Genomic DNA, 23,712 nt, shown 5'->3' with positions numbered 1-23,712 from the left:
TTTTGAAGAATCTCTAATCTCAAATATAATTTTGATTTGTTTAACACTTTTTTGGTTACTACTGTACATGATTCCATATTTGTTATTTTATAGTTTTGATGTCTTCACTATTATTCAACAATGTAAAAAAAATATATATATAAAGAAAAAGCCTGGAATGAGTAGGTGAGTCCAAACTTTTGAATGATACTGCATATATTGAATAGGGTGGGGCTGAAGCTGCATCCCTGTCTCACCCTACGGCCCTATGGAAAGAAATGTGTGTGTTCTTTGCCAATTGTAAACGCACACTTGTTGTTTGTTGTTTGTGTACATGGATTATATTTTGTCGTATGTTCTCTCGCTCTTTCTCTCTCAGTCTGGCCATTTCCCTCCCTCAGTCTCCATCTCAGTCAGTCAGTCTTGTTGTCTATTGATGATACGGACTCAGATCTGTCTCCTTCATTTAGCATTAGATGACTGAGCAGCAGAGCATGTTCCCCCACTCCTCCTCAATGTCCCTCTCTTTCCCGTCTCCTCTCTTCCTGTAAGTGGGACAGCGGAGAGAAACAAACACATCAAATTTCAGTCTAGGCTTTTCACTCTTCTTTCCCCGAGTGACTCAACTCCCCTCGGTGGATGCTGGCTCTCACTCCTGTACCCATCCTCCTCCTCCCCTATCCCTGCACCCCATCTCAATTCGATTCAATTTCAATTCAATTTAAGGGCTATATTGGCATTACAAACATACAACTGTATGAAGTCGGAAGTTTACATACACCTTAGCCAAGTACATTTAAACTAAAATGTTCACAATTCCTGACATTTAATCCAAGTAAAAATGCCCTGCCTTAGGTCAGTGAGGATCACCACTTTATTGTAAGAATGTGAAATGTCAGAATAATAGTAGAGAGAATGATTTATCTCAACTGTTATTTCTTTCATCACATTCCCAGTGGGTCAGAAGTTTACAAACACTCAATTAGTATTTGGTAGCATTGCCTTTAAATTGTTCAACTTGGGTCACACGTTTCAGGTAGCCGTCCACAAGCTTCCCACAATAAGTTGGGTGAATTTTGGCCCATTCCTCCTGACAGAGCTGGTGTAACTGAGTCAGGTTTGTAGGCCTCCTTGATCGCACACGCTTTTTCAGTTCTGCCCACACATTTTCTATAGGATGGAGGTCAGGGCTTTGTGATGGCCACTCCAGTACCTTGACTTTGTTGTCCTTAAGCCATTTTGCCACAACTTTGGAAGTATGCTTGGGGTCATTGTCCATTTGGAAGACCCATTTGCGACCAAGCTTTAAATTCCTGACTGATGTTTTGAGAAGTTGTTTCAATATATCCACATAATTTTCCTACCTCGTGATGCCATCTATTTTGTGAAGTGCACCAGTCCCTCCTGCAGCAAAGCACCCCCACAACATGATATTGCCACCCCCGTGCTTCACAGTTGGGATGGTGTTCTTTGGCTAGCAAGCCTCCCCCTTAATCCTCCAAACATAACAATGGTCATTATGGCAAAACAGTTCTATTTTTGTTTCATCAGACCAGAGGAAATTTCTCCAAAAAGTACAATCTTTGTCCCCATGTGCAATTGCAGACCGTAGTCTGGCTTTTTTTATTGCGGTTTTGGGGCAGTGGCTTTTTCTTTGCTGAGCGGCCTTTCAGGTTATGTCGATATAGGACTCGTTTTGGAGTGGCAGGTAACCTAGTGGTTAGAGCGTTGGACTAGTAACCGCAAGTTTGCAAGATCAAATCCCCGAGCTGACAAGGTAAAAATATGTTGTTCTGCCCCTGAACAAGGCAGTTAACCCACTGTTCCTAGGCCTTCATTGAAAATAAGAATTGGTTCTTAAACCGACTTGCCTAGGTAAATAACATTTTAAAAACATAAATAAAATAGGACTCATTTGACTGTGGATATAGACACGTTTGTGCCTGTTTCCTCCAGCATCTTCACAAGGTCCTTTGCTGTTGTTCTGGGATTTATTTGCACTTTTCACACCAATGTACGTTCATCTCTAGGAGACAGAACGTGTCTCCTTCCTGAGCGGTATGACGGCTGCGTGGTGTCATGGTGTTTACACTTTCTAACAATTGTTTGTACAGGTGAACGTGGTACCTTCAGGCGTTTGGAAATTGCTCCCAAGGATCAACCAGACTTGTGGAGGTCTACAATGTTTTTTTCTGAGGTCTTGGCTGATTTCTTTTGATTTTCCCATGATGTCAAGCAAAGAAGCACTGAGTTTGAAGGTCGGCCTCGAAATACATCCACAGGTACACCTCCAATTGACTCAAATTGAAATACATCCACAAATTATGTCAATTAGCCTATAAGAAGCTTCTAAAGCTATGACATCATTTTCCAAGCTGTTTAAAGGCACAGTCAACTCAGTGTATGTAAACTTCTGACCCCATGTAATTGTGATACAGTAAATTATAAGTGAAATAATCTGTCTGTAAACAATTGTTGGAAAAATTACTTGTGTCATGCACAAAGTAGATGTCCTAACCGACTTGGTAAAATTATAGTTTGTTAATAAAGACTTTGTGGAGTGGTTAAAAAATGAGTTGGTTTAAAAAAAACATTTTTTTTAATTTTACCCCTTTTTCTCCCCAATTGCGTGGTATCCAATTGTTTAGTAGCTAATATCTTGTCTCATCGCTACAACTCCCATACAGTCTCGGGAGAGACGAAGGTTGAAAGTCATGCGTCCTCCGATGCACAACCCAACCAAGCCGCACTGCTTCTTAACACAGCGCCATCCAACCCAGAAGCCAGCCGCACCAATGTGTCGGAGGAAACACAGTGAACCTGGCAACCTTGGTTAGCGCACACTGCGCCCGGCCCCGGCCCGCCACAGGAGTCGTTGGTGCGCGATGAGACAAGGATTTCCCTACCGGCCAAACCCTCCCTAACCCGGACGCTAGGCCAATTGTGCGTCGCCCCACGGACCTCCCGGTCGCAGCCGGTTACGACAGAGCCTGGGCGCAAACCCAGAGTCTCTGGTGGGACAGCCCTTAACCACTGCGCCACCCGGGAGGCCCGAAAAATGAGTTTTGATGACTCCAACCTAAGTGTATGTAAACTTCCGACTTCCAACTGCATGTTTACATTGCAAAAGCAAGTGAAATAGATAATAAACAAAAGTGAAATAAACAATACAAATTAACAGTAAGCATTACACTCACAGAAGTTCCAAAATAATAAATGATGTCTACATACAGTGTTGTAACGATGTGCAAATAGTTCAAGTGCAAAAGGGAAAATAAACATAAAAATATGGGTTGTATTTACAACGGTGTTTGTTCTTCACTGGTTTCCCTTGTCTTGTAACAACAGGTCACAAATCTTGCTGCTGTGACGGCACACATTGATATTTCACCCATAGATAAGGGAGTTCATCAAAATTGGACTTGTTTTCGAATTCTTTGTGGATCTGTTTCTCTCCAAATATGTGTCTCTAATATGGTCATACATTTGGCAGGAGGTTAGGAAGTGCAGCTCAGTTTCCACCTCATTTTGTGCACATAGCCTGTCTTCTTTTGAGAGCCAGGACTGCCTACGGTGTCCTATCTCAATAGCAAGGCTATGCTCACTGAGTCTGTACATAGATAAAGCTTTTCTTAAGTTTGGGTCACTCACAGTGATAAGGTATTCTGCTCATGTGTACTCTCTGTTTAGAGACAAATAGCATACTAGTTTGCTCTGTTTCTTTGTTAATTCTTTCCAATGTGTCAAGTCATTACCTTTTTGTTTTCTCATGATTTGATTGGGTCTAATTGTGTTACTGTCCTAGAGGGGTGGGGGGGGGATGTGTTTGTGTTTGTGAACAGAGCCCCAGGATCAGCTCTTAGGGGACTCTTCTCCAGGTCCATCTCTCTGTAGGTGATGGCTTTGTTATGGAAGGTTTGGGAATCGCTTCCGTTCAGGTGGTTGTAGAATTAAACGTCTCTAATTCTGCTCCGCATGCATTATTTGGTGTTTTACGTTGTACACTGAGGATAATTTAGCAGATTTCTCAATTTGGTGTTTGTCCCATTTTGTGAATTTTTGATTGGTGCGCGGAGCCCAGACCTCACAACCATAAAGGGCAATGGATTCTTTAACAGGTGTGCCTTGTTAAAAGTTCATTTGTGGAATTTCTTTCCTTCTTAATGTGTTTGAGCCAATCAGGTGTGTTGTGAAAAGGTAGGGGTGGTGTACAGAAGACAGCCCTATTTGGTTAAAGACCAGGTCCATATTATGGCAAGAACAGCTCAAATAAGCAAAGAGAAACAACAATCCATCAATACTTTAAGACATGGAGGTCAATCAATCCAGAAAATGTAAAGAACTTTGAAAGTTTCTTCAAGTGCAGTTGCAAAAACCATCAAGCGCTTTGACAATCCTGGCTCTCATGAGGACCGCACACAGAAAAGGAATACGCAGAGTTACCTCTGCTGCAGAGGATACGTTCATTAGAGTTAACTGCACCTCAGATTGCATCCCAAATAAATGCTTCACAGAGTTCAAGTAAAAGACACATCTCAACATCAACTGTTTTTAAAATGTAACCTTTAACTAGGCAAGTCAACTAAAAACAAACTCTTATTTTACAATTACGGCCTCCCAAAAGGCAAAAGGCCTCCTGCGGGAACGGGGCTGGGATATAAAATAAAATAAATAAAATAAAATATAGGACAAAACACACATCACGACAAGAGAGACAACACTACGTAAAGAGAGACCTAACATAGCAAGGCAACAACACAACATGATAACAACATGGTAGCAACACAACATGGCAGCATCACAACATGGTAGCAGCAAAAAATATGGTACAAACATTATTGGGCACAGACAACAGCACAAAGGGCAAGAAGGTAGAGACAACATTACATCACGCAAAGCAGCCACAACTGTCAGTAAGAGTGTACATGATTGAGTCTTTGAATGAAGAGATTGAGATAAAACTGTCCAGTTTGAGTGTTTGTTGCAGCTCGTTCAATCTCTAACTGCAGCGAACTGAAAAGATGAGCTTTGGGGATCTTCAACAGATTGTGACTGGCAGAACAGGTGATGTATGTGGAGGATGAGGGCTGCAGTAGATTTCTCAGATAGGGGGGAGTGAGGCCTAAGAGGGTTTTATAAATAAGCATCAACCTGTGGGTCTTGCGACGGGTATACAGTAATGACCAGTTTACAGAGGAGTATAGCGTGCAGTGATGTGTCCTATAAGGAGCATTGGTGGCAAATCTGATGGCCTAATGGTAAAGAACCTCTAGCCGCTCGAGAGCACTCTTACCTGCCGATCTATAAATTACGTCTCCGTAATCTAGCATGGGTACGGCGGTCATCTGACTCAAGGTTAGTTCGGCAGCTGGGGTGAAAGAGGAGAGATTACGATAGAGGAAACCAAGTCCAGATTTAACTTTAGCCTCCAGCTTTAATATGTGCTGAGTGAAGGACAGTGTACCATCTAGCATAAGTACTTGTATGAGGTGACTACCTCAAGCTCTAAACCTTCAGAGGTAGTAATCACACCAGTGAGGAGAGGGGCATTCTTCTTACATGACCTTTGTTTTGGAGGTGTTCAGAACAAGGTTAAGGGCAGAGAAAGTTTGTTGGACGCTAAGAAAGCTTTGTTGTAGAGCATTTAACACAAAATCCAGGGAGGGGCCAGCTGAGTTTAAGACTGTATCATCTGCCTATAAATGGATGAGAGAGCTTCCTACTGCCTGAGCTTTGTTGTTGTAAATTGAGAAGAGCGTGGGGCCTAGGATCAATTCTTGGGGTACTCCCTTGGTGACAGGCAGTGACTGAGACAGCAGATGTTCAGACTTTATACACTGTACTTAATGAGAGAGGTATTTAGCAAACCAGGCCAAAGACCACTCAGAGACACCAATACTCCTTAGCTGGCCCACAAGAATGGAATGGTCTACCATATAAAAAGCTTTGGCCAAGTCAATAAAAATAGCAGCACAACATTGCTTGGAATCAAGGGCAATGGTGACATCATTGAGGACCTTTAAGGTTGCAGTGACACATCCATAACCTGAGCGGAAACCAGATTGCATACCAGAGAGAATACGAGTTCATTAGAACGTGCGTTGAAGATGTCGTTCCCAAAGCAACGATTAAAACATTCCCTAACCAGAAACCGTGGATTGATGGCAGCATTCGCGTGAAACTGAAAGCGCGAACCACTGCTTTTAATCAGGGCAAGGTGACTGGTAACATGACCGAATACAAACAGTGCAGCTATTCCCTCTGCAAGGCTATCAAACAAGCTAAGCGTCAGTACAGAGACAAAGTAGAATCTCAATTCAACGGCTCAGACACAAGAGGCATGAGGCAGGGTCTACAGTCAATCACGGACTACAAGAAGAAAACCAGCCCAGTCACGGACCAGGATGTCTTGCTCCCAGGCAGACTAAATAACTTTTTTGCCCGCTTTGAGGACAATACAGTGCCACTGACATGGCATGCAACGGAAACATGTGGACCCTCCTTCACTGCAGCCGAGGTGAGTAAGACATTTAAACGTGTTAACCCTCGCAAGGCTGCAGGCCCAGACGGCATCCCCAGCCGCGCCCTCAGAGCATGCGCAGACCAGCTGGCCGGTGTGTTTACGGACATATTCAATCAATCCCTATACCAGTCTGCTGTTCCCACATGTTTCAAGAGGGCCACCATTGTTCCTGTTCCCAAGAAAGCTAAGGTAACTGAGCTAAAAGACTACCGCCCCGTAGCACTCACTTCAGTCATCATGAGGTGCTTTGAGAGACTAGTCAAGGACCATATCACCTCCACCCTACCTGACACCCTAGACCCACTCCAATTTGCTTACCGCCCAAATAAGTCCACAGACGATGCAATCTCAACCACACTGCACACTGCCCTAACCCATCTGGACAAGAGGAATACCTATGTGAGAATGTTATTCATCGACTACAGCTCGGCATTCAACACCAGAGTACCCTCCAAGCTCGTCATCAAGCTTGGGTCTCGACCCCGCCCTGTGCAACTGGGTACTGGACTTCCTGACGGGCCGCCCCCAGGTGGTGAGGGTAGGCAACAACATCTCCACCCCGCTGATCCTCAACACTGGGGCCCCACAAGGGTGCGTTCTGAGCCCTCTCCTGTACTCCCTGTTCACCCACGACTGCGTGGCCACGCACGCCTCCAACTCAATCATCAAGTTTGCGGACGACACAACAGTGGTAGGCTTGATTACCAAAAACGACGAGACGGCCTACAGGGAGGAGGTGAGGGCCCTCGGAGTGTGGTGTCAAGAAAATAACCTCACACTCAACTTCAACAAAACTAAGGAGATGATTGTGGACTTCAGGAAACAGCAGAGGGAACACCCCCTATCCACATCGATGGAACAGTAGTGGAGAGGGTAGCAAGTTTTAAGTTCCTCGGCATACACATCACAGACAAACTGAATTGGTCCACTCACACAGACAGCATCGTGAAGAAGGCGCAGCAGCGCCTCTTCAACCTCAGGAGGCTGAAGAAATTTGGCTTGTCACCAAAAGCACTCACAAACTTCTACAGATGCACAATCGAGAGCATCCTGGCGGGCTGTATCACCGCCTGGTACGGCAACTGCTCCGCCCACAACCGTAAGGCTCTTCAGAGGGTAGTGAGGTCTGCACAACGCATCACCAGGGGCAAACTACCTGCCCTCCAGGACACCTACACCACCCGATGTTACAGGAAGGCCATAAAGATCATCAAGGACAACAACCACCCGAGCCACTGCCTGTTCACCCCGCTATCATCCAGAAGGCGAGGTCAGTACAGGTGCATCAAAGCTGGGACCGAGAGACTGACAAACAGCTTCTATCTCAAGGCCATCAGACTGTTAAACAGCCACCACTAACATTGAATGGCTGCTGCCAACACACTGACACTGACACTGACTCAACTCCAGCCACTTTAATAATGGGAATTGATGGGAAATGATGTAAAATATATCACTAGCCACTTTAAACAATGCTACCTTATATAATGTTACATACCCTACATTATTCATCTCATATGCGTACGTATATACTGTACTCTATATCATCTACTGCATCCTTATGTAATACATGTATCACTAGACACTTTAACTATGCCACTTTGTTTACATACTCATCTCATATGTATATACTGTACTCGATACCATCTACTGTATCTTTCCTATGCTGCTCTGTACCATCACTCATTCATTTATCTTTATGTACATATCCCCTTACACTGTGTATAAGACAGTAGTTTTGGAATTGTTAGTTAGATTACTTGTTGGTTATTACTGCATTGTCGGAACTAGAAGCACAAGCATTTCGCTACACTCGTATTAACATCTGCTAACCATGTGTATGTGACAAATAACATTTGATTTGATTTGATTTGATTTGACTATAGACATCAAGAAAGCCGGTCAGTTGATTATTGACAAGTTTTTCGATCACTTTTGATAAACAGGGCAAAATAGAAATAGGCCTATAATAGTTAGGATCAGCTTGATCTCCACCTTTAAATAATGGACAAACCGTGGTTGCCTTCCAAGCAATGGGAACCTCCCCATAGAGGAGAGACAGGTTTGCCGATGATAGGGGAAGCAACCTTAAAGAAGAAAGGGTCTAAACCATCTGACCCAGATGTTTTTTGGGGTCAAGTTTAAGGAGCTCCTTTAGCACCTTGGACTCAGTAACTGCCTGCAGGGAGAAACTTTGTAGCGGGGCAGGGGAAAAAGAGGGAGGAGCTTCAGGGCGGGTCGCATTAGAAGGGGTGGGAGATGAGGAAATGTTGGATGGGCAAGGAGGCATTGCTGAGTCAAATAGGAATCCTGACTTAATGAAGTGGTGATTAAAGAGCTCAGCCATGTGCTTCTTGTCAGTAACAACCACATCATCAAAATTAAGGGACATGGGCAGCTGTGAGGAGCAGGGTTTATTCTCCAGGCCTTTAACTGTTTTCCAGAACTTCTTGGAGTTAGACCCACAAAGAGAGAACTGCTCCTTAAAGTAACTAACATTGGCCTTACGGATAGCCTGAGTGCACTTATTTCTCATTTGCCTTAATGAGAGCCAGTCAGCCTGACTATGCGTGTGCCGTGCCTTTCGCGAAATGCAATTCTTGAGGTGGAGTAACTCTGCAAGATCACGGTCGAACCAGAGGCTGAAACCTGTTTTAATTATCATTTTCTTTATGGGGGTGTGTTTGTTAACAATACCACTAAAAATATCAAGCTGATTCTATACCATCTTACAGAGGCCAGTTCATGAAGGAAGGCTTAAAGTTGTTTAGCAAGCGTCTATGACAATCAGGACAGGTCGTTTCACTGAGCAGCCATTACAGAACACACCAGACTGATACCTATCAGGATTATTTGTGAGGATAACATTGAGAAGAGTAGCCTTTTCTGGGTGTTTGGAGTCATACCTTGTGGGATTGGTAATAATTTGAGTAAGATTCAGAGGAGACTGCGTGAATCAGGCCTTCATGGTCGAAATGCTGCAAAGAAACCACTACTAAAGGACACCAATAAGAAGAAAAGACATGCTGGTGACACTGTCTGTGATATATTTAGAGTTCAAGGCACACTTAACCAGCATGGCTACCACAGCATTCTGCAGCGATACACCATCCCATCTGGTTTGCGCTTAGTGGGACTGTCATTTGATTTTCAACAGGACAATGACCCAAAACACACCTCCAGGCTGTGTAATGGACCAAGAAGGAGAGTGATGGAGTACTGCATCAGATGACCTGGCCTCCACAATCACCCGACCTCAACCCAATTTAGATGTTTTGGGATGTGTTTGACTGTAGAGTGAAGGAAAGCAGCCAACAAGTGCTCAGCATATGTGGGAACTCCTTCAAGACTGTTGTAAAAGCATTCTTCATGAAGCTGGTTGAGAGAATGCCAAGAGTGTGCAAGCTGTCATCAAGGCAAAGGGTGGCACCTTTGAAGAATCTCAAATATAAAATATGTTCTGATTTGTTTAACACTTTTTTTGGTTACTACATGATTCCGTATGTGTTATTTCATAGTTTTGATGTCTTCACTATTACAAAATAAATAAGTCCCTTTCCCATCTAAACCACTGTGAAATGTATTTTCCATAACCAAAAACATTGCATTTTCAGCTGTTTGAAGCCGGTGTAAAAGATGCACAGTAAACGATGCAAAAAATAAACTTAAGCACGGGAAGTATAGAAATAGCACTCATAGAACAAATCTACCACTTCATAGAATTGTTTTCAATGAGAATGACATATCTATAACACACATTGTGAATATGTGAGGTGAATTTGGTCGGGTTGTCAACAAAGTCACATATTGCAGCTTTAAGTGGTGCGTCATAAAAGGGAATTTGGTGGCATTTGGGACACAGATACTGTGTTTCCCATGTCCCGTGGGAGTTGTTGTCTTATCAGCACCCCTGTCTGCATGCAGCTGAAAGTGCAGATGGTTTCTGATAGTCCTGTGACCGCAATCAGCTGCCCTCCTCCCTATACCACATCTGCAGTAAGAAACAGCATACTCTCTCCCTTTGTCCTGGAGCCAACTGGAGCTGCTGTACTCTGCACACACACAAACACACACACTCGCCAGCACATGCACGCACACAAGCACACTCACACACACTCTCTTGCTTTCTTGCTGCCCCACGCTGGTTCCATATCTTGAGGTAAAATCCTTCTAAAAGAAATAGATCGTCAGAGGAGCTCCTCTGTAATTCCAGTGGGATTTAAAATATCTTTCATTCCTCTTTTTACCTCAGAGCAACTCTGGATTGAAGTACAACCAAATTATTTCCTCCTGAGGATTTTAGTGTAAACTCAAAATGGAAAAATGCATTAATTTACATTAATGCTCAACGCTCAATCAAGTCCTAGATTTCTTCGGAGGCAAAATGCATAATTGAAACATATTTTCTGTGTCATTGCTAATGTTGAGTGTCAGAGTATGGGAAATATAGAAAACAATATATATGTATATTTGTTTTTTCTTTCATTTGAATCCAATAATGTTAACATACCAATCTCAGTCATCTGTGAGAGAAAGGGAGAGAGACATGAGTCTCCCAGGAAGGGAGAACACCAAGATAAACACGCAGAGACCACGTTGGGAATTTGTGGAGTGGAGACAAGTGAACCTGTAAACCATGATGTGTGAATGGATCAGGGACGAGGGGGGACAGTGAGAGAGGAGAGAGACAGAGTATGGAAAATATAGAAAACCATATGTATGTATATTTGTTTATTCTTTCATTTTAATCCAATAATGTTAACATGCAAAACTCAGTCATCCTGAAGAGAGAGAGAGGGGACAGGGTAGAGAGAACAACAGGGAGAGAGAAAGAGAGAGAAAGAGTGAGAGAGAGAGACATGTTATAATGGAGATGGAACCACTGGTTGCCCTCTAGGTTACAGAGAGCTGGTAGTCCCATCCATCAAACTACCAGGTGTGAAACACAGGGGTATGTACATTTGGTATATAGCAGACCTAACCCACTATTAAATTAGTCAAAACAGGAACATTTTACATCTGGCTAGAAATTATTAAGGAAATGTCCTCGTGTGCTACCTATATCCCCTCATAGAATCCCCATACTTTAACGATGACAACTTCCAGGCCCAGGGACATGAACTAGTCTGTGGAGAGCTAAATGCCAGAGCTGCACAAGAACCTGACACCCTCAGCACACAGGGGGACAAACACCTACCTGGAGGTGACAGCATTCCCTCCCTCATATGCCCCCCTAGACACAACTACGACAGCATAACCAACTAAATGGGTCACAACTCCTGCAGCTCTGTCGCACGCTGGGTATGTACATAGTCAATGATAGGCTTCGAGGGGACTCCTTTGGTAGGCACACCTATAGCTCATCTCTTGGCAGTAGTACTGTAGACTACTTTATCACTGACCTCAACCCAGAGTCTCTCAGAGCGTTCACAGTCAGTCCACTGACAACCCTATCAGATCACAGCAAAATAACACTCTGCTCAAACATAGCTATGCTCAATCATGAGGCATCAAAGCCAAAGGAACTGAGTAATATTACAGAAATGCTGTAGATGGAAGGAAAATATTGTGGAAATATACAAAAAAAAAACAATTAGGCTACAACAAATTCTGTCCCTTCTAGACAACTTCCTGGACAACATTTCACTGTAATAGTGAAGGTGTAAACTTGGCAGTAGAAAACCTAAACGGTGTATTTGACCTCTCAGCTTCTCAAATCACAACATTTCAAGCAGACAACCTAAGAAAATGTACAAAAATGTCAAATGGTTTGATGAAGAATGCAAAAACCTAAGAAAAAAATGTTAGAAACCTATCCAACCAAAAACATAGACTGTAACGGCATTCTTCCTCCTTTTCTGAGGAGGAGTAGCGAGAAGGATCGGAGGACCAATGCGCAGCGTGGTAAGTGTCCATAACATTTATTTAAAGATATAAACTGAACACTATGAAACAATACAAAAGAATAAACATGAACAAAACAAAAACATAACCGTGTGGCAACAAACACTCACACGGAAACAAACACCAACAAACCAAAAGTGAAACCCAGGTTACCTAAGTATGATTCTCAATCAGAGACAACTAACGACACCTGCCTCTGATTGAGAACCATACTAGGCTGAACTCAAAACGCCAACATAGAAAAACACACATAGACTGCCCACCCCAACTCACGCCCTGACCATACTAAATAAAGACAAAACAAAGGAAATAAAGGTCAGAACGTGACAGAGACCCAGAAAACCTGAGCCATCACTATGGTGAATCACTAAAACAATACAGAAATACAAAACGGAAAAAGAAGGAACAGCACATCAGACATCAGCTCAATGTAATTGAAGAATCCATAGAATCAAACCACTTCTGGGAACATTGGAAAAACTCTAAACAACAAAACGAAGAGTTAATTTATCCAAAATAGAGATGTATGGATAAATCACTTCTCCAATCTTGTTGGCTCTATAACAAAGAACAAACAGCAAAAACATATACACGATCAAATACCAGTCTTAGAATCAACTATTAAAGACTACCAGAACCCGCTGGATTTTCCAATTACATTGAATGAACTACAGGACAAAATACAAAACCTCCAACCCCAAAAGACCTGTGTGGTTGATGGTATCCTAAATTAAATAATAAAATATACAAAAAATCCAAGTGGCACTGCTTAAACTCTTTAACATCATCCTCAGCTCTTGCATCTTCCCCAATATTTGGAACCAAGGACTGATTACCCCAATCCACAAAAGTGGAGACAAATTTGACCCTAATGACTACCGTGGGATATCCGTCAACGGTAACCTTGGGAACATCATCTGCATTATTATTAACAGCAGACTAGTACATTTCCTCAGCGAAAACAATGTACTGGGCAAATGTCAAATTGGCTTTCCACCCAATTACCTTATGACAGACCACGTATTCACCCTAATTGTCAAACAAACAAAACAAAGGCAAAGACTTCTCATGCGGTTTTGATTTCAAAAAAAGATTTAGACTCAATTTGGCATGAGGGTCTGCTTTACAAATGGAAGGAAAGCGGTGTTGGGGGGAAAAACATATAACATTATGAACACAAACAACAAGTGTGCGGTTAAAATTGGCAAAAAAACACACAGATTTTTTTCCACAGGGCCAGGGGGTGAGACAGAGATAGAGCAGCTTAAACCCCGCCCTCTTCAACATATATCAATGAACTGGTGAGGGTACCAGAACAGTCTGCAGCACCCTCACCCTACAACAATCTGAAGTGAAATGTCTTCTGTTTTCTGATGATCTAGGTGTTTCTGTCCCCAACCAAGGAGGGCCTTCAGCAGCACCTAGATCTTCTGCACAGATTCTGTCAGACCAGGGCCCTGACAGTATATCTCAGTAAGACAAAGATAATGGTGTTCCAAAAAAGGTCCAGTTGCCAGGATCACAAATACAAATTCAATCTAGACATTGTTGCCCGAGAGCACACAAAAAACGATACCAACCTCGGCCTAAACATCAGCACCACAGGTAACTTCCACAAAGCTATGAATGAGCTGAGAGACAAGGCAAGAAGGGCCTTCTATGCCATCAAAAGGAACATAAAATTTGACATACCAATTAGGATCTGGCTAAAAATGCTTGAATCAGTTCATTGAAATCCATTCCATGTCATGAAGCTGGTTGAGAGAATGCCAAGCATGTGCAAAGCTGTCATCAGGGAAAGGGTTGCTACTTTGAAGAATCTCAAATATAAAATAAAATTGTATTTGTTTAACACTTTTTGGTTACTTCATGACTCCATATGTGTTATTTCATAGTTCTGATGTCTTCACTATTATTCTACCATGTAGAAAATGGAAAAAAATAAAGAAAAACCCTGGATTGAGTAGGTGTGTCAACTTTTGACTGGTACTATATAATTTCAAAAGTAGTGCACTATATTAGGAAATAGGTTGCCATTTGGGACAAAGTATGGGCCCTGACGTCCTGGTCAAAAGTAGCGCACTATAACGGGAATAGGGTGCCATTTGGGATATGGACCCTGGTGAAAAGTAGCGCACTACATAGGGAATAGGGTGACATTTGGGATATTGGTCCTGGTGAAAAGTAGCGCACTACATAGGGAATAGGGTGACATTTGGGATATTGGCCCTGGTGAAAAGTAGCGCACTACATAGGGAATAGGGTGCCATTTGGGATATGGACCCTGGTCAAAAGTAGCGCACTACATAGGGAATAGGGTGCCATTTGGGGCAGAACCACAGTGCTGGAGTAAGACATGTGTGGAGCAGCAGTAGAACCCTCCACAGACCTGTTTGTCCCCAACAGAAACATGTTACAGTGCTCAATCAAAACATCCAAAGCACAAACACACTCATGGAAATCAAACACACTGATATGAATCACAAACACTTTGCCCCGAACTTGAATAAGCATCCGACTTCAATCAGAAACACATTCAGAGAAGAAAAGACAGGTTTTCCCATTCGACTCCAAAGACATGGTGTATCTGAAAAACCAACTACCTTCAAATCCACCGGGATCAATGATAAAGCTTGACTTCTTTTCTTCATTTTTTTTTTCAAATCTGTACCTGAACAATAGTAACTTCTGACTCACTGAGAAAGAGTCTCAGCTTGCCACTCCTGTCTCCTTGGTTGCGTCCCAAATGGCACCCTATTCCCTATATAGTGCACTAGTTTTGACAAGGGCCTATAGGGTGCCATTTGAGACGTAGACAATGGGCGCGTTCCTCTGCCCAGAAGTTGATGACTCCTGCCAGCGATTACAATAGGTATCAGCTAACCACATCAAATCTGGTGCCCGACTGCAGTCGATGGAGTGGCACGCAATCATTGGTTGATGCATGCAACGTCTGAGCACAGGGAACTAGTGGTGCACGGGTTGATTCATATCCTGCTGCCCCCACGGCGGGTATAGGGTCATGAAATATTGTGTGTATGAAGGGCGGGTAGGCGGCGGGCGGGTTGAATATGTGAAAGAGATACCTTAAAAATCAAGAAACGAAACATTCTTGTGCAATTTATATCTATAGGCTACATTGAGGTTTTTCTTACATTATTTTAGGCTATCTGGCATTAGTATGTAAGCCTCACCTTTACGGCCATACTGTCCGCACGCCAAATATCCTACACACCGATTGCCAAAATGTTTTGGGAATGGGCAGAAAAAGTTCATGTCGATCCAAGGAGGCAAGAAGGACAATGTAGGAGTTTAATTCAATAAGAGAAAATCTGTGAAATGGAGAGTTGGAAATAAAGAGAAGGGAGGACAGGAAATGTTTGGTCATGTTTGGGAAAGACAGCAGTGCCGGCCAGCTATGTATAATTATTGTGAAATGCTATACAAATTCGACAGTCACAAAATAGGACTTCAAATAGGCCTATGGCATGTCAAGGGAACTGTAGCTGTTCAGATGGGTGAAATGGAAACTGAAGCCTGGACATTGATGCATCCTTATTATTAACTCCTGCAGAATGAAGCATTTCTTGCAGTAAACTGATACACCAAATGTAGGCTACTTTTTTACTTTGCTTTCTCTCAGCATCTTGAGAGAGTGTGAATGCACATTGAGCATCTCTACAGATGGCATCTATCTTTATTAGCATCATAAAAGCTAATAGTAGCCTATTTCAACCACATACAATATGCATCCAAGCAGAACATACATTTTTCACAGCCGTCTATTTCCTTACAACCGATTGAAATTATGTCATTTGGAAATTTAACATAGAAAATCTTTACTTGTTTTTTTTTATAGCATTTTCTCACTGGTCCCTAAATGTCTTCCCTTTGCAAAATAAGCATTTTCTATATTAGCGGGTTAGGGTCAGGGTCAGGTGAGCCTCAGATTTTCACTTTGTCCCATATAGCATTTTCTATATTAGCGGGTCAGGGTCAGGTGAGCCTCAGATTTTCACTTTGTCCCATATAGCATTTTCTATATTAGCGGGTCAGGGTCAGGTGAGCCTCAGATTTTCACTTTGTCCCATATAGCATTTTCTATATTAGCGGGTTAGGGTCAGGTGAGCCTCAGATTTTCACTTTATCCCATATAGCATTTTCTATATTAGCGGGTTAGGGTCAGGTGAGCCTCAGATTTTCACTTTATCCCATATAGCATTTTCTATATTAGCGGGTCAGGGTCAGGTGAGCCTCAGATTTTCACTTTATGCCATATAGCATTTTCTATATTAGCGGGTTAGGGTCAGGTGAGCCTCAGATTTTCACTTTATCCCATATAGCATTTTCTATATTAGCGGGTTAGGGTCAGGTGAGCCTCAGATTTTCACTTTATCCCATATAGCATTTTCTATATTAGCGGGTTAGGGTCAGGTGAGCCTCAGATTTTCACTTTATCCCATATAGCATTTTCTATATTAGCGGGTCAGGGTCAGGTGAGCCTCAGATTTTCACTTTATCCCATATAGGATTTTCTATATTAGCGGGTCAGGGTTAGGGTCAGGTGAGCCTCAGATTTTCACTTTATCCCATATAGCATTTTCTATATTAGCGGGTCAGGGTTAGGGTCAGGTGAGCCTCAGATTTTCACTTTATCCCATATAGCATTTTCTATATTAGCGGGCTAGGGTCAGGTGAGCCTCAGATTTTCACTTTATCCCATATAGCATTTTCTATATTAGCGGGTCAGGGTTAGGGTCAGGTGAGCCTCAGATTTTCACTTTATCCCATATAGCATTTTCTATATTAGCGGGTTAGGGTCAGGTGAGCCTCAGATTTTCACTTTATCCCATATAGCATTTTCTATATTAGCGGGTTAGGGTCAGGTGAGCCTCAGATTTTCACTTTATCCCATATAGCATTTTCTATATTAGCGGGTTAGGGTCAGGTGAGCCTCAGATTTTCACTTTATCCCATATAGCATTTTCTATATTAGCGGGTTAGGGTCAGGTGAGCCTCAGATTTTCACTTTATCCCATATAGCATTTTCTATATTAGCGGGTCAGGGTTAGGGTCAGGTGAACCTCAGATTGTCACTTTTTCCCATATAGTCGGGCAGATGCGGATGAGTTATTAGCAATTGCAGGCGACTGTGGGTGAACAAACATCTGAGCCGCAAACACTAACGCGACCATTGTAACATCTTCAGACTCCTTACCAATCTCATAAAGATGGTAGACTGCTGATAGTTTACAGTTTGAATTACCAAAGGTCATAGTAGTGTCCATCTTGCAGTAAACCATGTACAACTTGAAGTAGCCTCTGCCGAGTCCTCAACCACCGGATGTTCCCATTTTCAGGGGAAATTAAAGAGAGCCTGTGACATGACTTACGCTTTTGGACGTTAACAAGGCGACACTCCATCTTAACTTCTCTTCCACATTCACTGCATTGGTTGGAAGTGCAGAAGAGAACCTCTGCAACGTTTCTTTTCTTCTCCTCTACAGCTAGCTGCAGACGCTTCTTTTACACCTTCTACGTTATGTTACTTTAAGCTTCTTTTGTCATATCCTTTTCTCCATCTTTAAATGAAGTGTATAGCCTACTGCCATCACCCCCCTCCGCTCATCCTCCCCTCTTCCTATATGAATACAGTACCACCTCTCCCTTGTTTTCTTTATTTCTCTTTCAATTTGTCTTTCCCCTCCTCTCTTTCTTTCTCGCTTCATCCCAACTCCATTTTCTCTCCCCCTCCCTCTCTCTGTGGCTCTCTTTGACCACTAATGGAATGCATGGTATTTCCTCCTCTCCACTCCCTCTCGATCTCTCTCTTTTGCTATCCTCCCTCACTTGAGCCCACTGCCTCTCAGTAATGAAATGTCAACTTTGACATTTGTAAAATTAGTACTCCCATCAACATGTCTTTCATTGGGCTATAGGAACTAACAGTTGGTATAGCATACCGTCTTGTTGAGTATGTTGATTAAGCAAACAACCAATCTATGCCTCCCCACTGACCATTCACCCTATCCTCTCCTCTCTCTCCCCCTTTCTCCCTCTCTGTACCTCTTCTCTCCCTCCCTCCCTCCCTCTTCTCTCCTTCCTTCCTTCCTTCCTCATCTCACTCCCTCTCTCTGTCTCCCTCCCCTCTCTCTCCCCGTCTCCCCTCTCTCGCTCCATCTCCCCTCTCTCTCCCCGTCTCCCCTCTCTCTCTCAGTCTCCCCACTCTCTCCCCGTCTCCCCCGGCCCCTCTATCTCAGTCTCCCCACTCTCTCCCCGTCTCCCCTCTCTCTCCCCGTCTCCCCTCTCTCTCTCAGTCTCCCCACTCTCTCCCCGTCTCCCCTCTCTCGCTCCGCCTCCCCACTCTCTCCCTGTCTCCCCTCTCTCTCCCTGTCTCCCCTCTCTCTCCTCTCTCTCGCTCCACCTCCCCTCTCTCTCCCTGTCTCCCCTCTCTCTCCCCGTCTTCCCTCTCTCTCTCCATCTCCCCACTCTCTCCCCGTCTCCCCTCTCTCGCTCTGCCTCCCCTCTCTCTCCCTGTCTCCCCTCTCTCTCCCCATCTCCTCTCTCTCACTCCAACTCCCCTCTCTCTCCCTGTCTCCCCTCTCTCTCCCCGTCTCCCCTCTCTCTCCCCATCTCTCTCTCTCTCTCCATCTCCCCCCTCTCTCCCTGTCTCCCCTCTCTCTCCCCGTCTCCCCTCTCTCTCTCCATCTCCCCAGTCTCTCCCCGTCTCCCCTCTCTCGCTCCGCCTCCTCTCTCTCTCCCCGTCTAGCCTCTCTCTCCCCGTTTCCCCACTCTTTCCCTGTCTCCCCTCTCTCTCCCCGTCTCCCCTCTCTCTCCCCGTCTCCCCTCTCTCTCCCCGTCTCCCCACTCTCTCCCTGTCTCCCCTCTCTCTCCCTGTCTCCCCTCTCTCTCCCTGTCTCCCCTCTCTCTCCCCGTCTCCCCTCTCTCTCTCCATCTCTCCACTCTCTCCCCGTCTCCCCTCTCTCGCTCCGCCTCCTCTCTCTCTCCCCGTCTACCCTCTCTCTCCCCGTCTCCCCACTCTCTCCCTTTCTCCCCTCTCTCTCCCTGTCTCCCCTCTCTCTCCCCGTCTCCCCTCTCTCTCTCCATCTCCCCACTCTCTCCCCGTCTCCCCTCTCTCGCTCCGCCTCCTCTCTCTCTCCCCGTCTACCCTCTCTCTCCCTGTCTCCCCTCTCTCTCTGACTGCATCCTCTGTATTTATTGATAAGGTCTTTCACCTTACTTCATACTTCCTATATCTTGCCCTCTTTTGGCCTCTTTCTCTCTATCCTCACATCCCTTTTCCCAGGATCGTTGCAAGTAATTCCACAGATTTACATTTTGTCTTCCATCTCTCCCCATCAGGGTTGGGATCAATTCAAATTGAAGGCAGACAATTCAGGAAGTGAAAAACATTTAACTTTTGAAATAAATATCTTCAACTGTTCAGTTTTCTTGAGAAGTCGTTGAAAATAGCTGCCTGTTTTCAATTATTAGATTGAAATTTCAGTTTACTTCCAGAATTGACTGACTTAAATTCGATTTGACCCCAACCCTATTCCCCATGTAATATGGGTCTTCAAATATCCCTATTGGAATGAATTGGAGAGTGCCTGCTGCCTGCATTAACAGCATATGAAGACATGAAGACATATGAGACGTATACATGTTCACTTACTATAGGTCCCCCTCCCTCCATCTCTATACATTTAGTTGTCTTTCTGTCTAACCCTCTATTCATCCCTCACTCAAGCAAATCCAAAAGTTATATCACCATAGCAAGAGCTGCCTTTTGCAAAAATTCCCAATGATATTCAATTAATACTGTTGTGATAGAAAACAAACAAATGTTTCTGAAAAGGCAGAAAGGGAGATGCAAGAAGAGGGACAATCAGACAGAGTGATAGAGCAGGAAAAGGAGAATAGAAAAGGGGGGATTAGAGGTGAAGTGGCTGCTATCCAGACAGTCAACCAGAGAGAAAGAAAAAAACACAGAAAGACAGAAAGAGAGAGCTGTAGCTAGATGGGCACACATGCACATGGACAGACGTAAATGGATCGAGATGGAGAGACAGACAGACAAAGACCTGGTTAACCAAGCGAGACTGGGACAGACAAACAGATAGGTAAGCAGCCAGACAGAAGGACAGACAGACAGGCAGCAAGGGGTACAAACAGAGAGGTCGGCAGACAAACAGGCAGCCAGAAAAAGACAGACAGTCAGAGAAACAGACAGACAGAGAGGTCGACAGACAAACAGGCAGCCAGAAAAACAGACAGACAGACAATCAGAGAAACAGACAGACAGGCAGAGAGGTCGACAGACAAACAGGCAGCCAGGAAAACAGACAGACAGACAGTCAGAGAAACAGACAGACAGGCAGAGAGGTCGACAGACAAACAGGCAGCCAGGAAAACAGACAGACAGACAGACAGACAGTCAGAGAAACAGACAGACAGGCAGAGAGGTCGACAGACAAACAGGCAGCCAGGAAAACAGACAGACAGACAGTCAGAGAAACAGACAGACAGGCAGAGAGGTCGACAGACAAACAGGCAGCCAGGAAAACAGACAGACAGACAGTCAGAGAAACAGACAGACAGGCAGAGAGAGAAACAGACAAACAGAGAGGAAGAAAAACAAACAGGAAGAGAGACAAACAAAGAAATAAACGGACATGTTGGGGTGAAACACAATGGGACAGTGCGGGAAGGATGTGAAACAGGTAGCAGGTATGCAGGAGAGAGAGAAATAGATCACCATGGTAACACTGAAATGAGTGAGAGCAGAGGTAAGAGGGAGAAGAGGAAGCATGCATGCAGTCCCCATGGTAACTGAAAAGGAGGAATTCTGAGCGAAACCTCTCATTATCATCCATCCCCCTTTCCCTCCCTCCCAACCCTTCTTACCCCAACAACACTCTGTTTGTAAAGCCCCCATCATTGTGTGTGTGTGTGTGTGTGTGTGTGTGTGTGTGTGTGTGTGTGTGTGTGTGTGTGTGTGTGTGTGTGTGTGTGTGTGTGTGTGTGTGTGTGTGTGTGTGTGTGTGTGTGTGTGCAGAATTGTCCTCTTAATTGATATTCTGTTTGTGATATACTCATTGTGAGGTTCTCCTGTGATGTCACTCAAATCTCTACAGAGGATGTTGTTTCTGCGGCAAAGATATACAAAACATAAAAGACATAGCAACAACAAATTCAGAACATTTGTTCAATCATGCAATTGGTAAACGTTATAAGCCGTTTACACCAGATTTCACATGCAGGGTCCATATCATTCTGCAGAAATCCTGCATTTGCCAATATGCCATTTAGCTTAATAGACACTGGAATAGGCAGGTACATTTTTGGTGAACCTGAATTTTTCCTGTCCTCTCCGACGCTATGCTGTGAAATCCTCCCAGGTTTCTAGTTTGACCAGCTCTTTTCAGCAGCCGATATTTTTGAATTTAGTTGTCATATTGGCAGGTTTGCTAGCAACAAACTATTTAGCTAGCATCTAGCCTAGTGCTTGATATGTGATTTCCTTGTAATGAACAGTCAGTGTTGACAAGTGTCCTGACAAGGCGGCACACAGAAAAAAATCAGGAATTATCATCTCATTATTATGTATGTATCCGAATGAATGTTAATAGAAAACAGCTACTTTGCTGTTATTCTGGCTGAGAGGTAGAGACTGTGTTAGCCGTAGCTAGCTTGCCAGTTAGCAAGCAAGGGATAGGAACATTGCCAGCAAGCATGGCAACGGAACATAAAAAACGAACGGCTGGGTCGCGTCCATAAATGTCGAACTAATCGGACAAACGACTGGGTTGTGTCGCTAGCAACCGAAAGATGAAAAAGGATGAATTTGCTTATCTTCTTAAGGATGACGCAGAATACAGTTCCCATGCAGGAACATCACTCAGCGGAATTTCAGAGCGCCACCTATAGTTTTTGATAAAACTCAAACTTTCATTAAACTTTCATTAAAATACACATTCAAGGTAGTGAATTAAAGCGACACTCGTTGTGAATCTATCCACCAAGTCAGATTTGTAAAATGCTTTTCGGCGAAAGCATGAGAAGCTATTATCTGATAGCATGTACCCCCAAAATACTGCAACGTCACCTAACACGACAGATTTTGCGGTAGCCGGCGCTACCCAAAACGCAGGAATAAAATATAAAACATTCATTACCTTTGACGAGCTTCTTTCTTGGCACTCCTAGATGTCCCATAAACATCACTGTTGGGTCTTTTTTTGATTAAATCGGTCCATATATAGCCTAGATATCGATCTATGAAGACTGTGTAATCAAGGAAAAAAATGAGTTTGATAACGCAACGTCATTTTTTTTAATTAAAAAAGTCGACGATAAACTTTCACAAAACACTTTGAAATACTTTTGTAATGCAACTTTAGGTATTGGTAAACGTTAATAATCTATCAAAATGATCACGGGGCGATGTATATTCAATAGCTCCACGTCCTGATATCGTGTCCAAATATTCCTCAAGCAAAACATCCGGTCGGAGACCGGAAAAACAGCGCTGCCTTGTTTCGGTTTGACCAAGAAACAAATCCGAGACAAATGACAAGACTGTTGACATTGTGTGGAAGCTGTAGGTATTGCAACCTCGGCCCCATTTAATGTGGTTCACGTTTAACAATTGGTTGAAGTGGCGCATGGATATATTTTCCCATTTTCAGTGATCAGATTTTCCTGCACTTTTCGATGAAACGCACGTTCTGTTATAGTCACAGCCGTGATTTAACCAGTTTTATAAACGTCTGAGTGTTTTCTATCCACACATACTAATCATATGCATATACTATATTCCTGGCATGAGTAGCAGGGCGCTGAAATGTTGCGCAATTTTTAACAAAAAGCTGTGAAAATTCGCATGAGCCCTAACAGGTTTTAAATAACAGGTTTTAAATCCTGACTAGTCTCCCAGTCCCTGCCGTTGAAAAACATCCCCACAGCAGGATGCTGCCACCACCATGTTTCACCGTAGGGATGGTGCCAGGTTTCCTCCAGACGGGATGCTTGACATTCAGGCAAAAGAGTTCAATCTTGGTTTCATCAAACCAGAGAATCTTGTTTCTCATGGTCAGAGTCCTTTAGGTTCCATTTGGCAATAAGAGGGCTGTCATGTGCCTTTTACTGAGGAGTGGCTTCCGTATGGCCACTCTACCATAAAGGCCTGATTGGTGGAGTGCTGCGGAGATGGTTGTCCTTCTGGAAGGTTCCCCCATCTCCACAGAGGAACTCTGGAGCTCTGTCAGAGTGACCATTGGATTCTTGGTCACCGTCCCTGACCA

General features: G+C 43.7%; 1 protein-coding gene and 1 long non-coding RNA gene across 4 annotated transcripts in view; one reads left to right on the top strand and one right to left on the bottom strand.

Moving 5' to 3' along the window:
- The window catches only part of LOC118395247 (kin of IRRE-like protein 1), a 104,350-nt gene that overhangs the window by 53,254 nt on the left and 27,384 nt on the right, over nt 1–23,712 (bottom strand). Inside the window, exon 1 of one of the 3 annotated variants that reach the window (XM_052464120.1) lies at nt 17,800–18,156. The exons of the other annotated variants lie outside the window; for them this stretch is intronic. Coding sequence (XP_052320080.1) covers nt 17,800–17,830 — 31 coding nt within the window. The 5' untranslated portion in view covers nt 17,831–18,156. Of the gene's footprint in view, nt 1–17,799; nt 18,157–23,712 lie in introns of those variants that run through there. 3 annotated transcript variants of the gene reach the window in all.
- Nucleotides 16,531–17,786, top strand: LOC127907660 (uncharacterized). The gene is made up of 3 exons (XR_008065412.1): nt 16,531–16,592; nt 16,717–16,840; nt 17,169–17,786. It is a non-coding gene; the product is annotated as an uncharacterized LOC127907660 (long non-coding RNA).

This window comes from Oncorhynchus keta, chromosome 15 (assembly GCF_023373465.1).
Source record: "Oncorhynchus keta strain PuntledgeMale-10-30-2019 chromosome 15, Oket_V2, whole genome shotgun sequence".
NCBI classification, from domain to species: domain Eukaryota; kingdom Metazoa; phylum Chordata; class Actinopteri; order Salmoniformes; family Salmonidae; genus Oncorhynchus; species Oncorhynchus keta.
The sequence above is the reverse complement of the archived record's forward strand: the minus strand, read 5'-3'. Positions and strand labels throughout refer to the sequence as shown.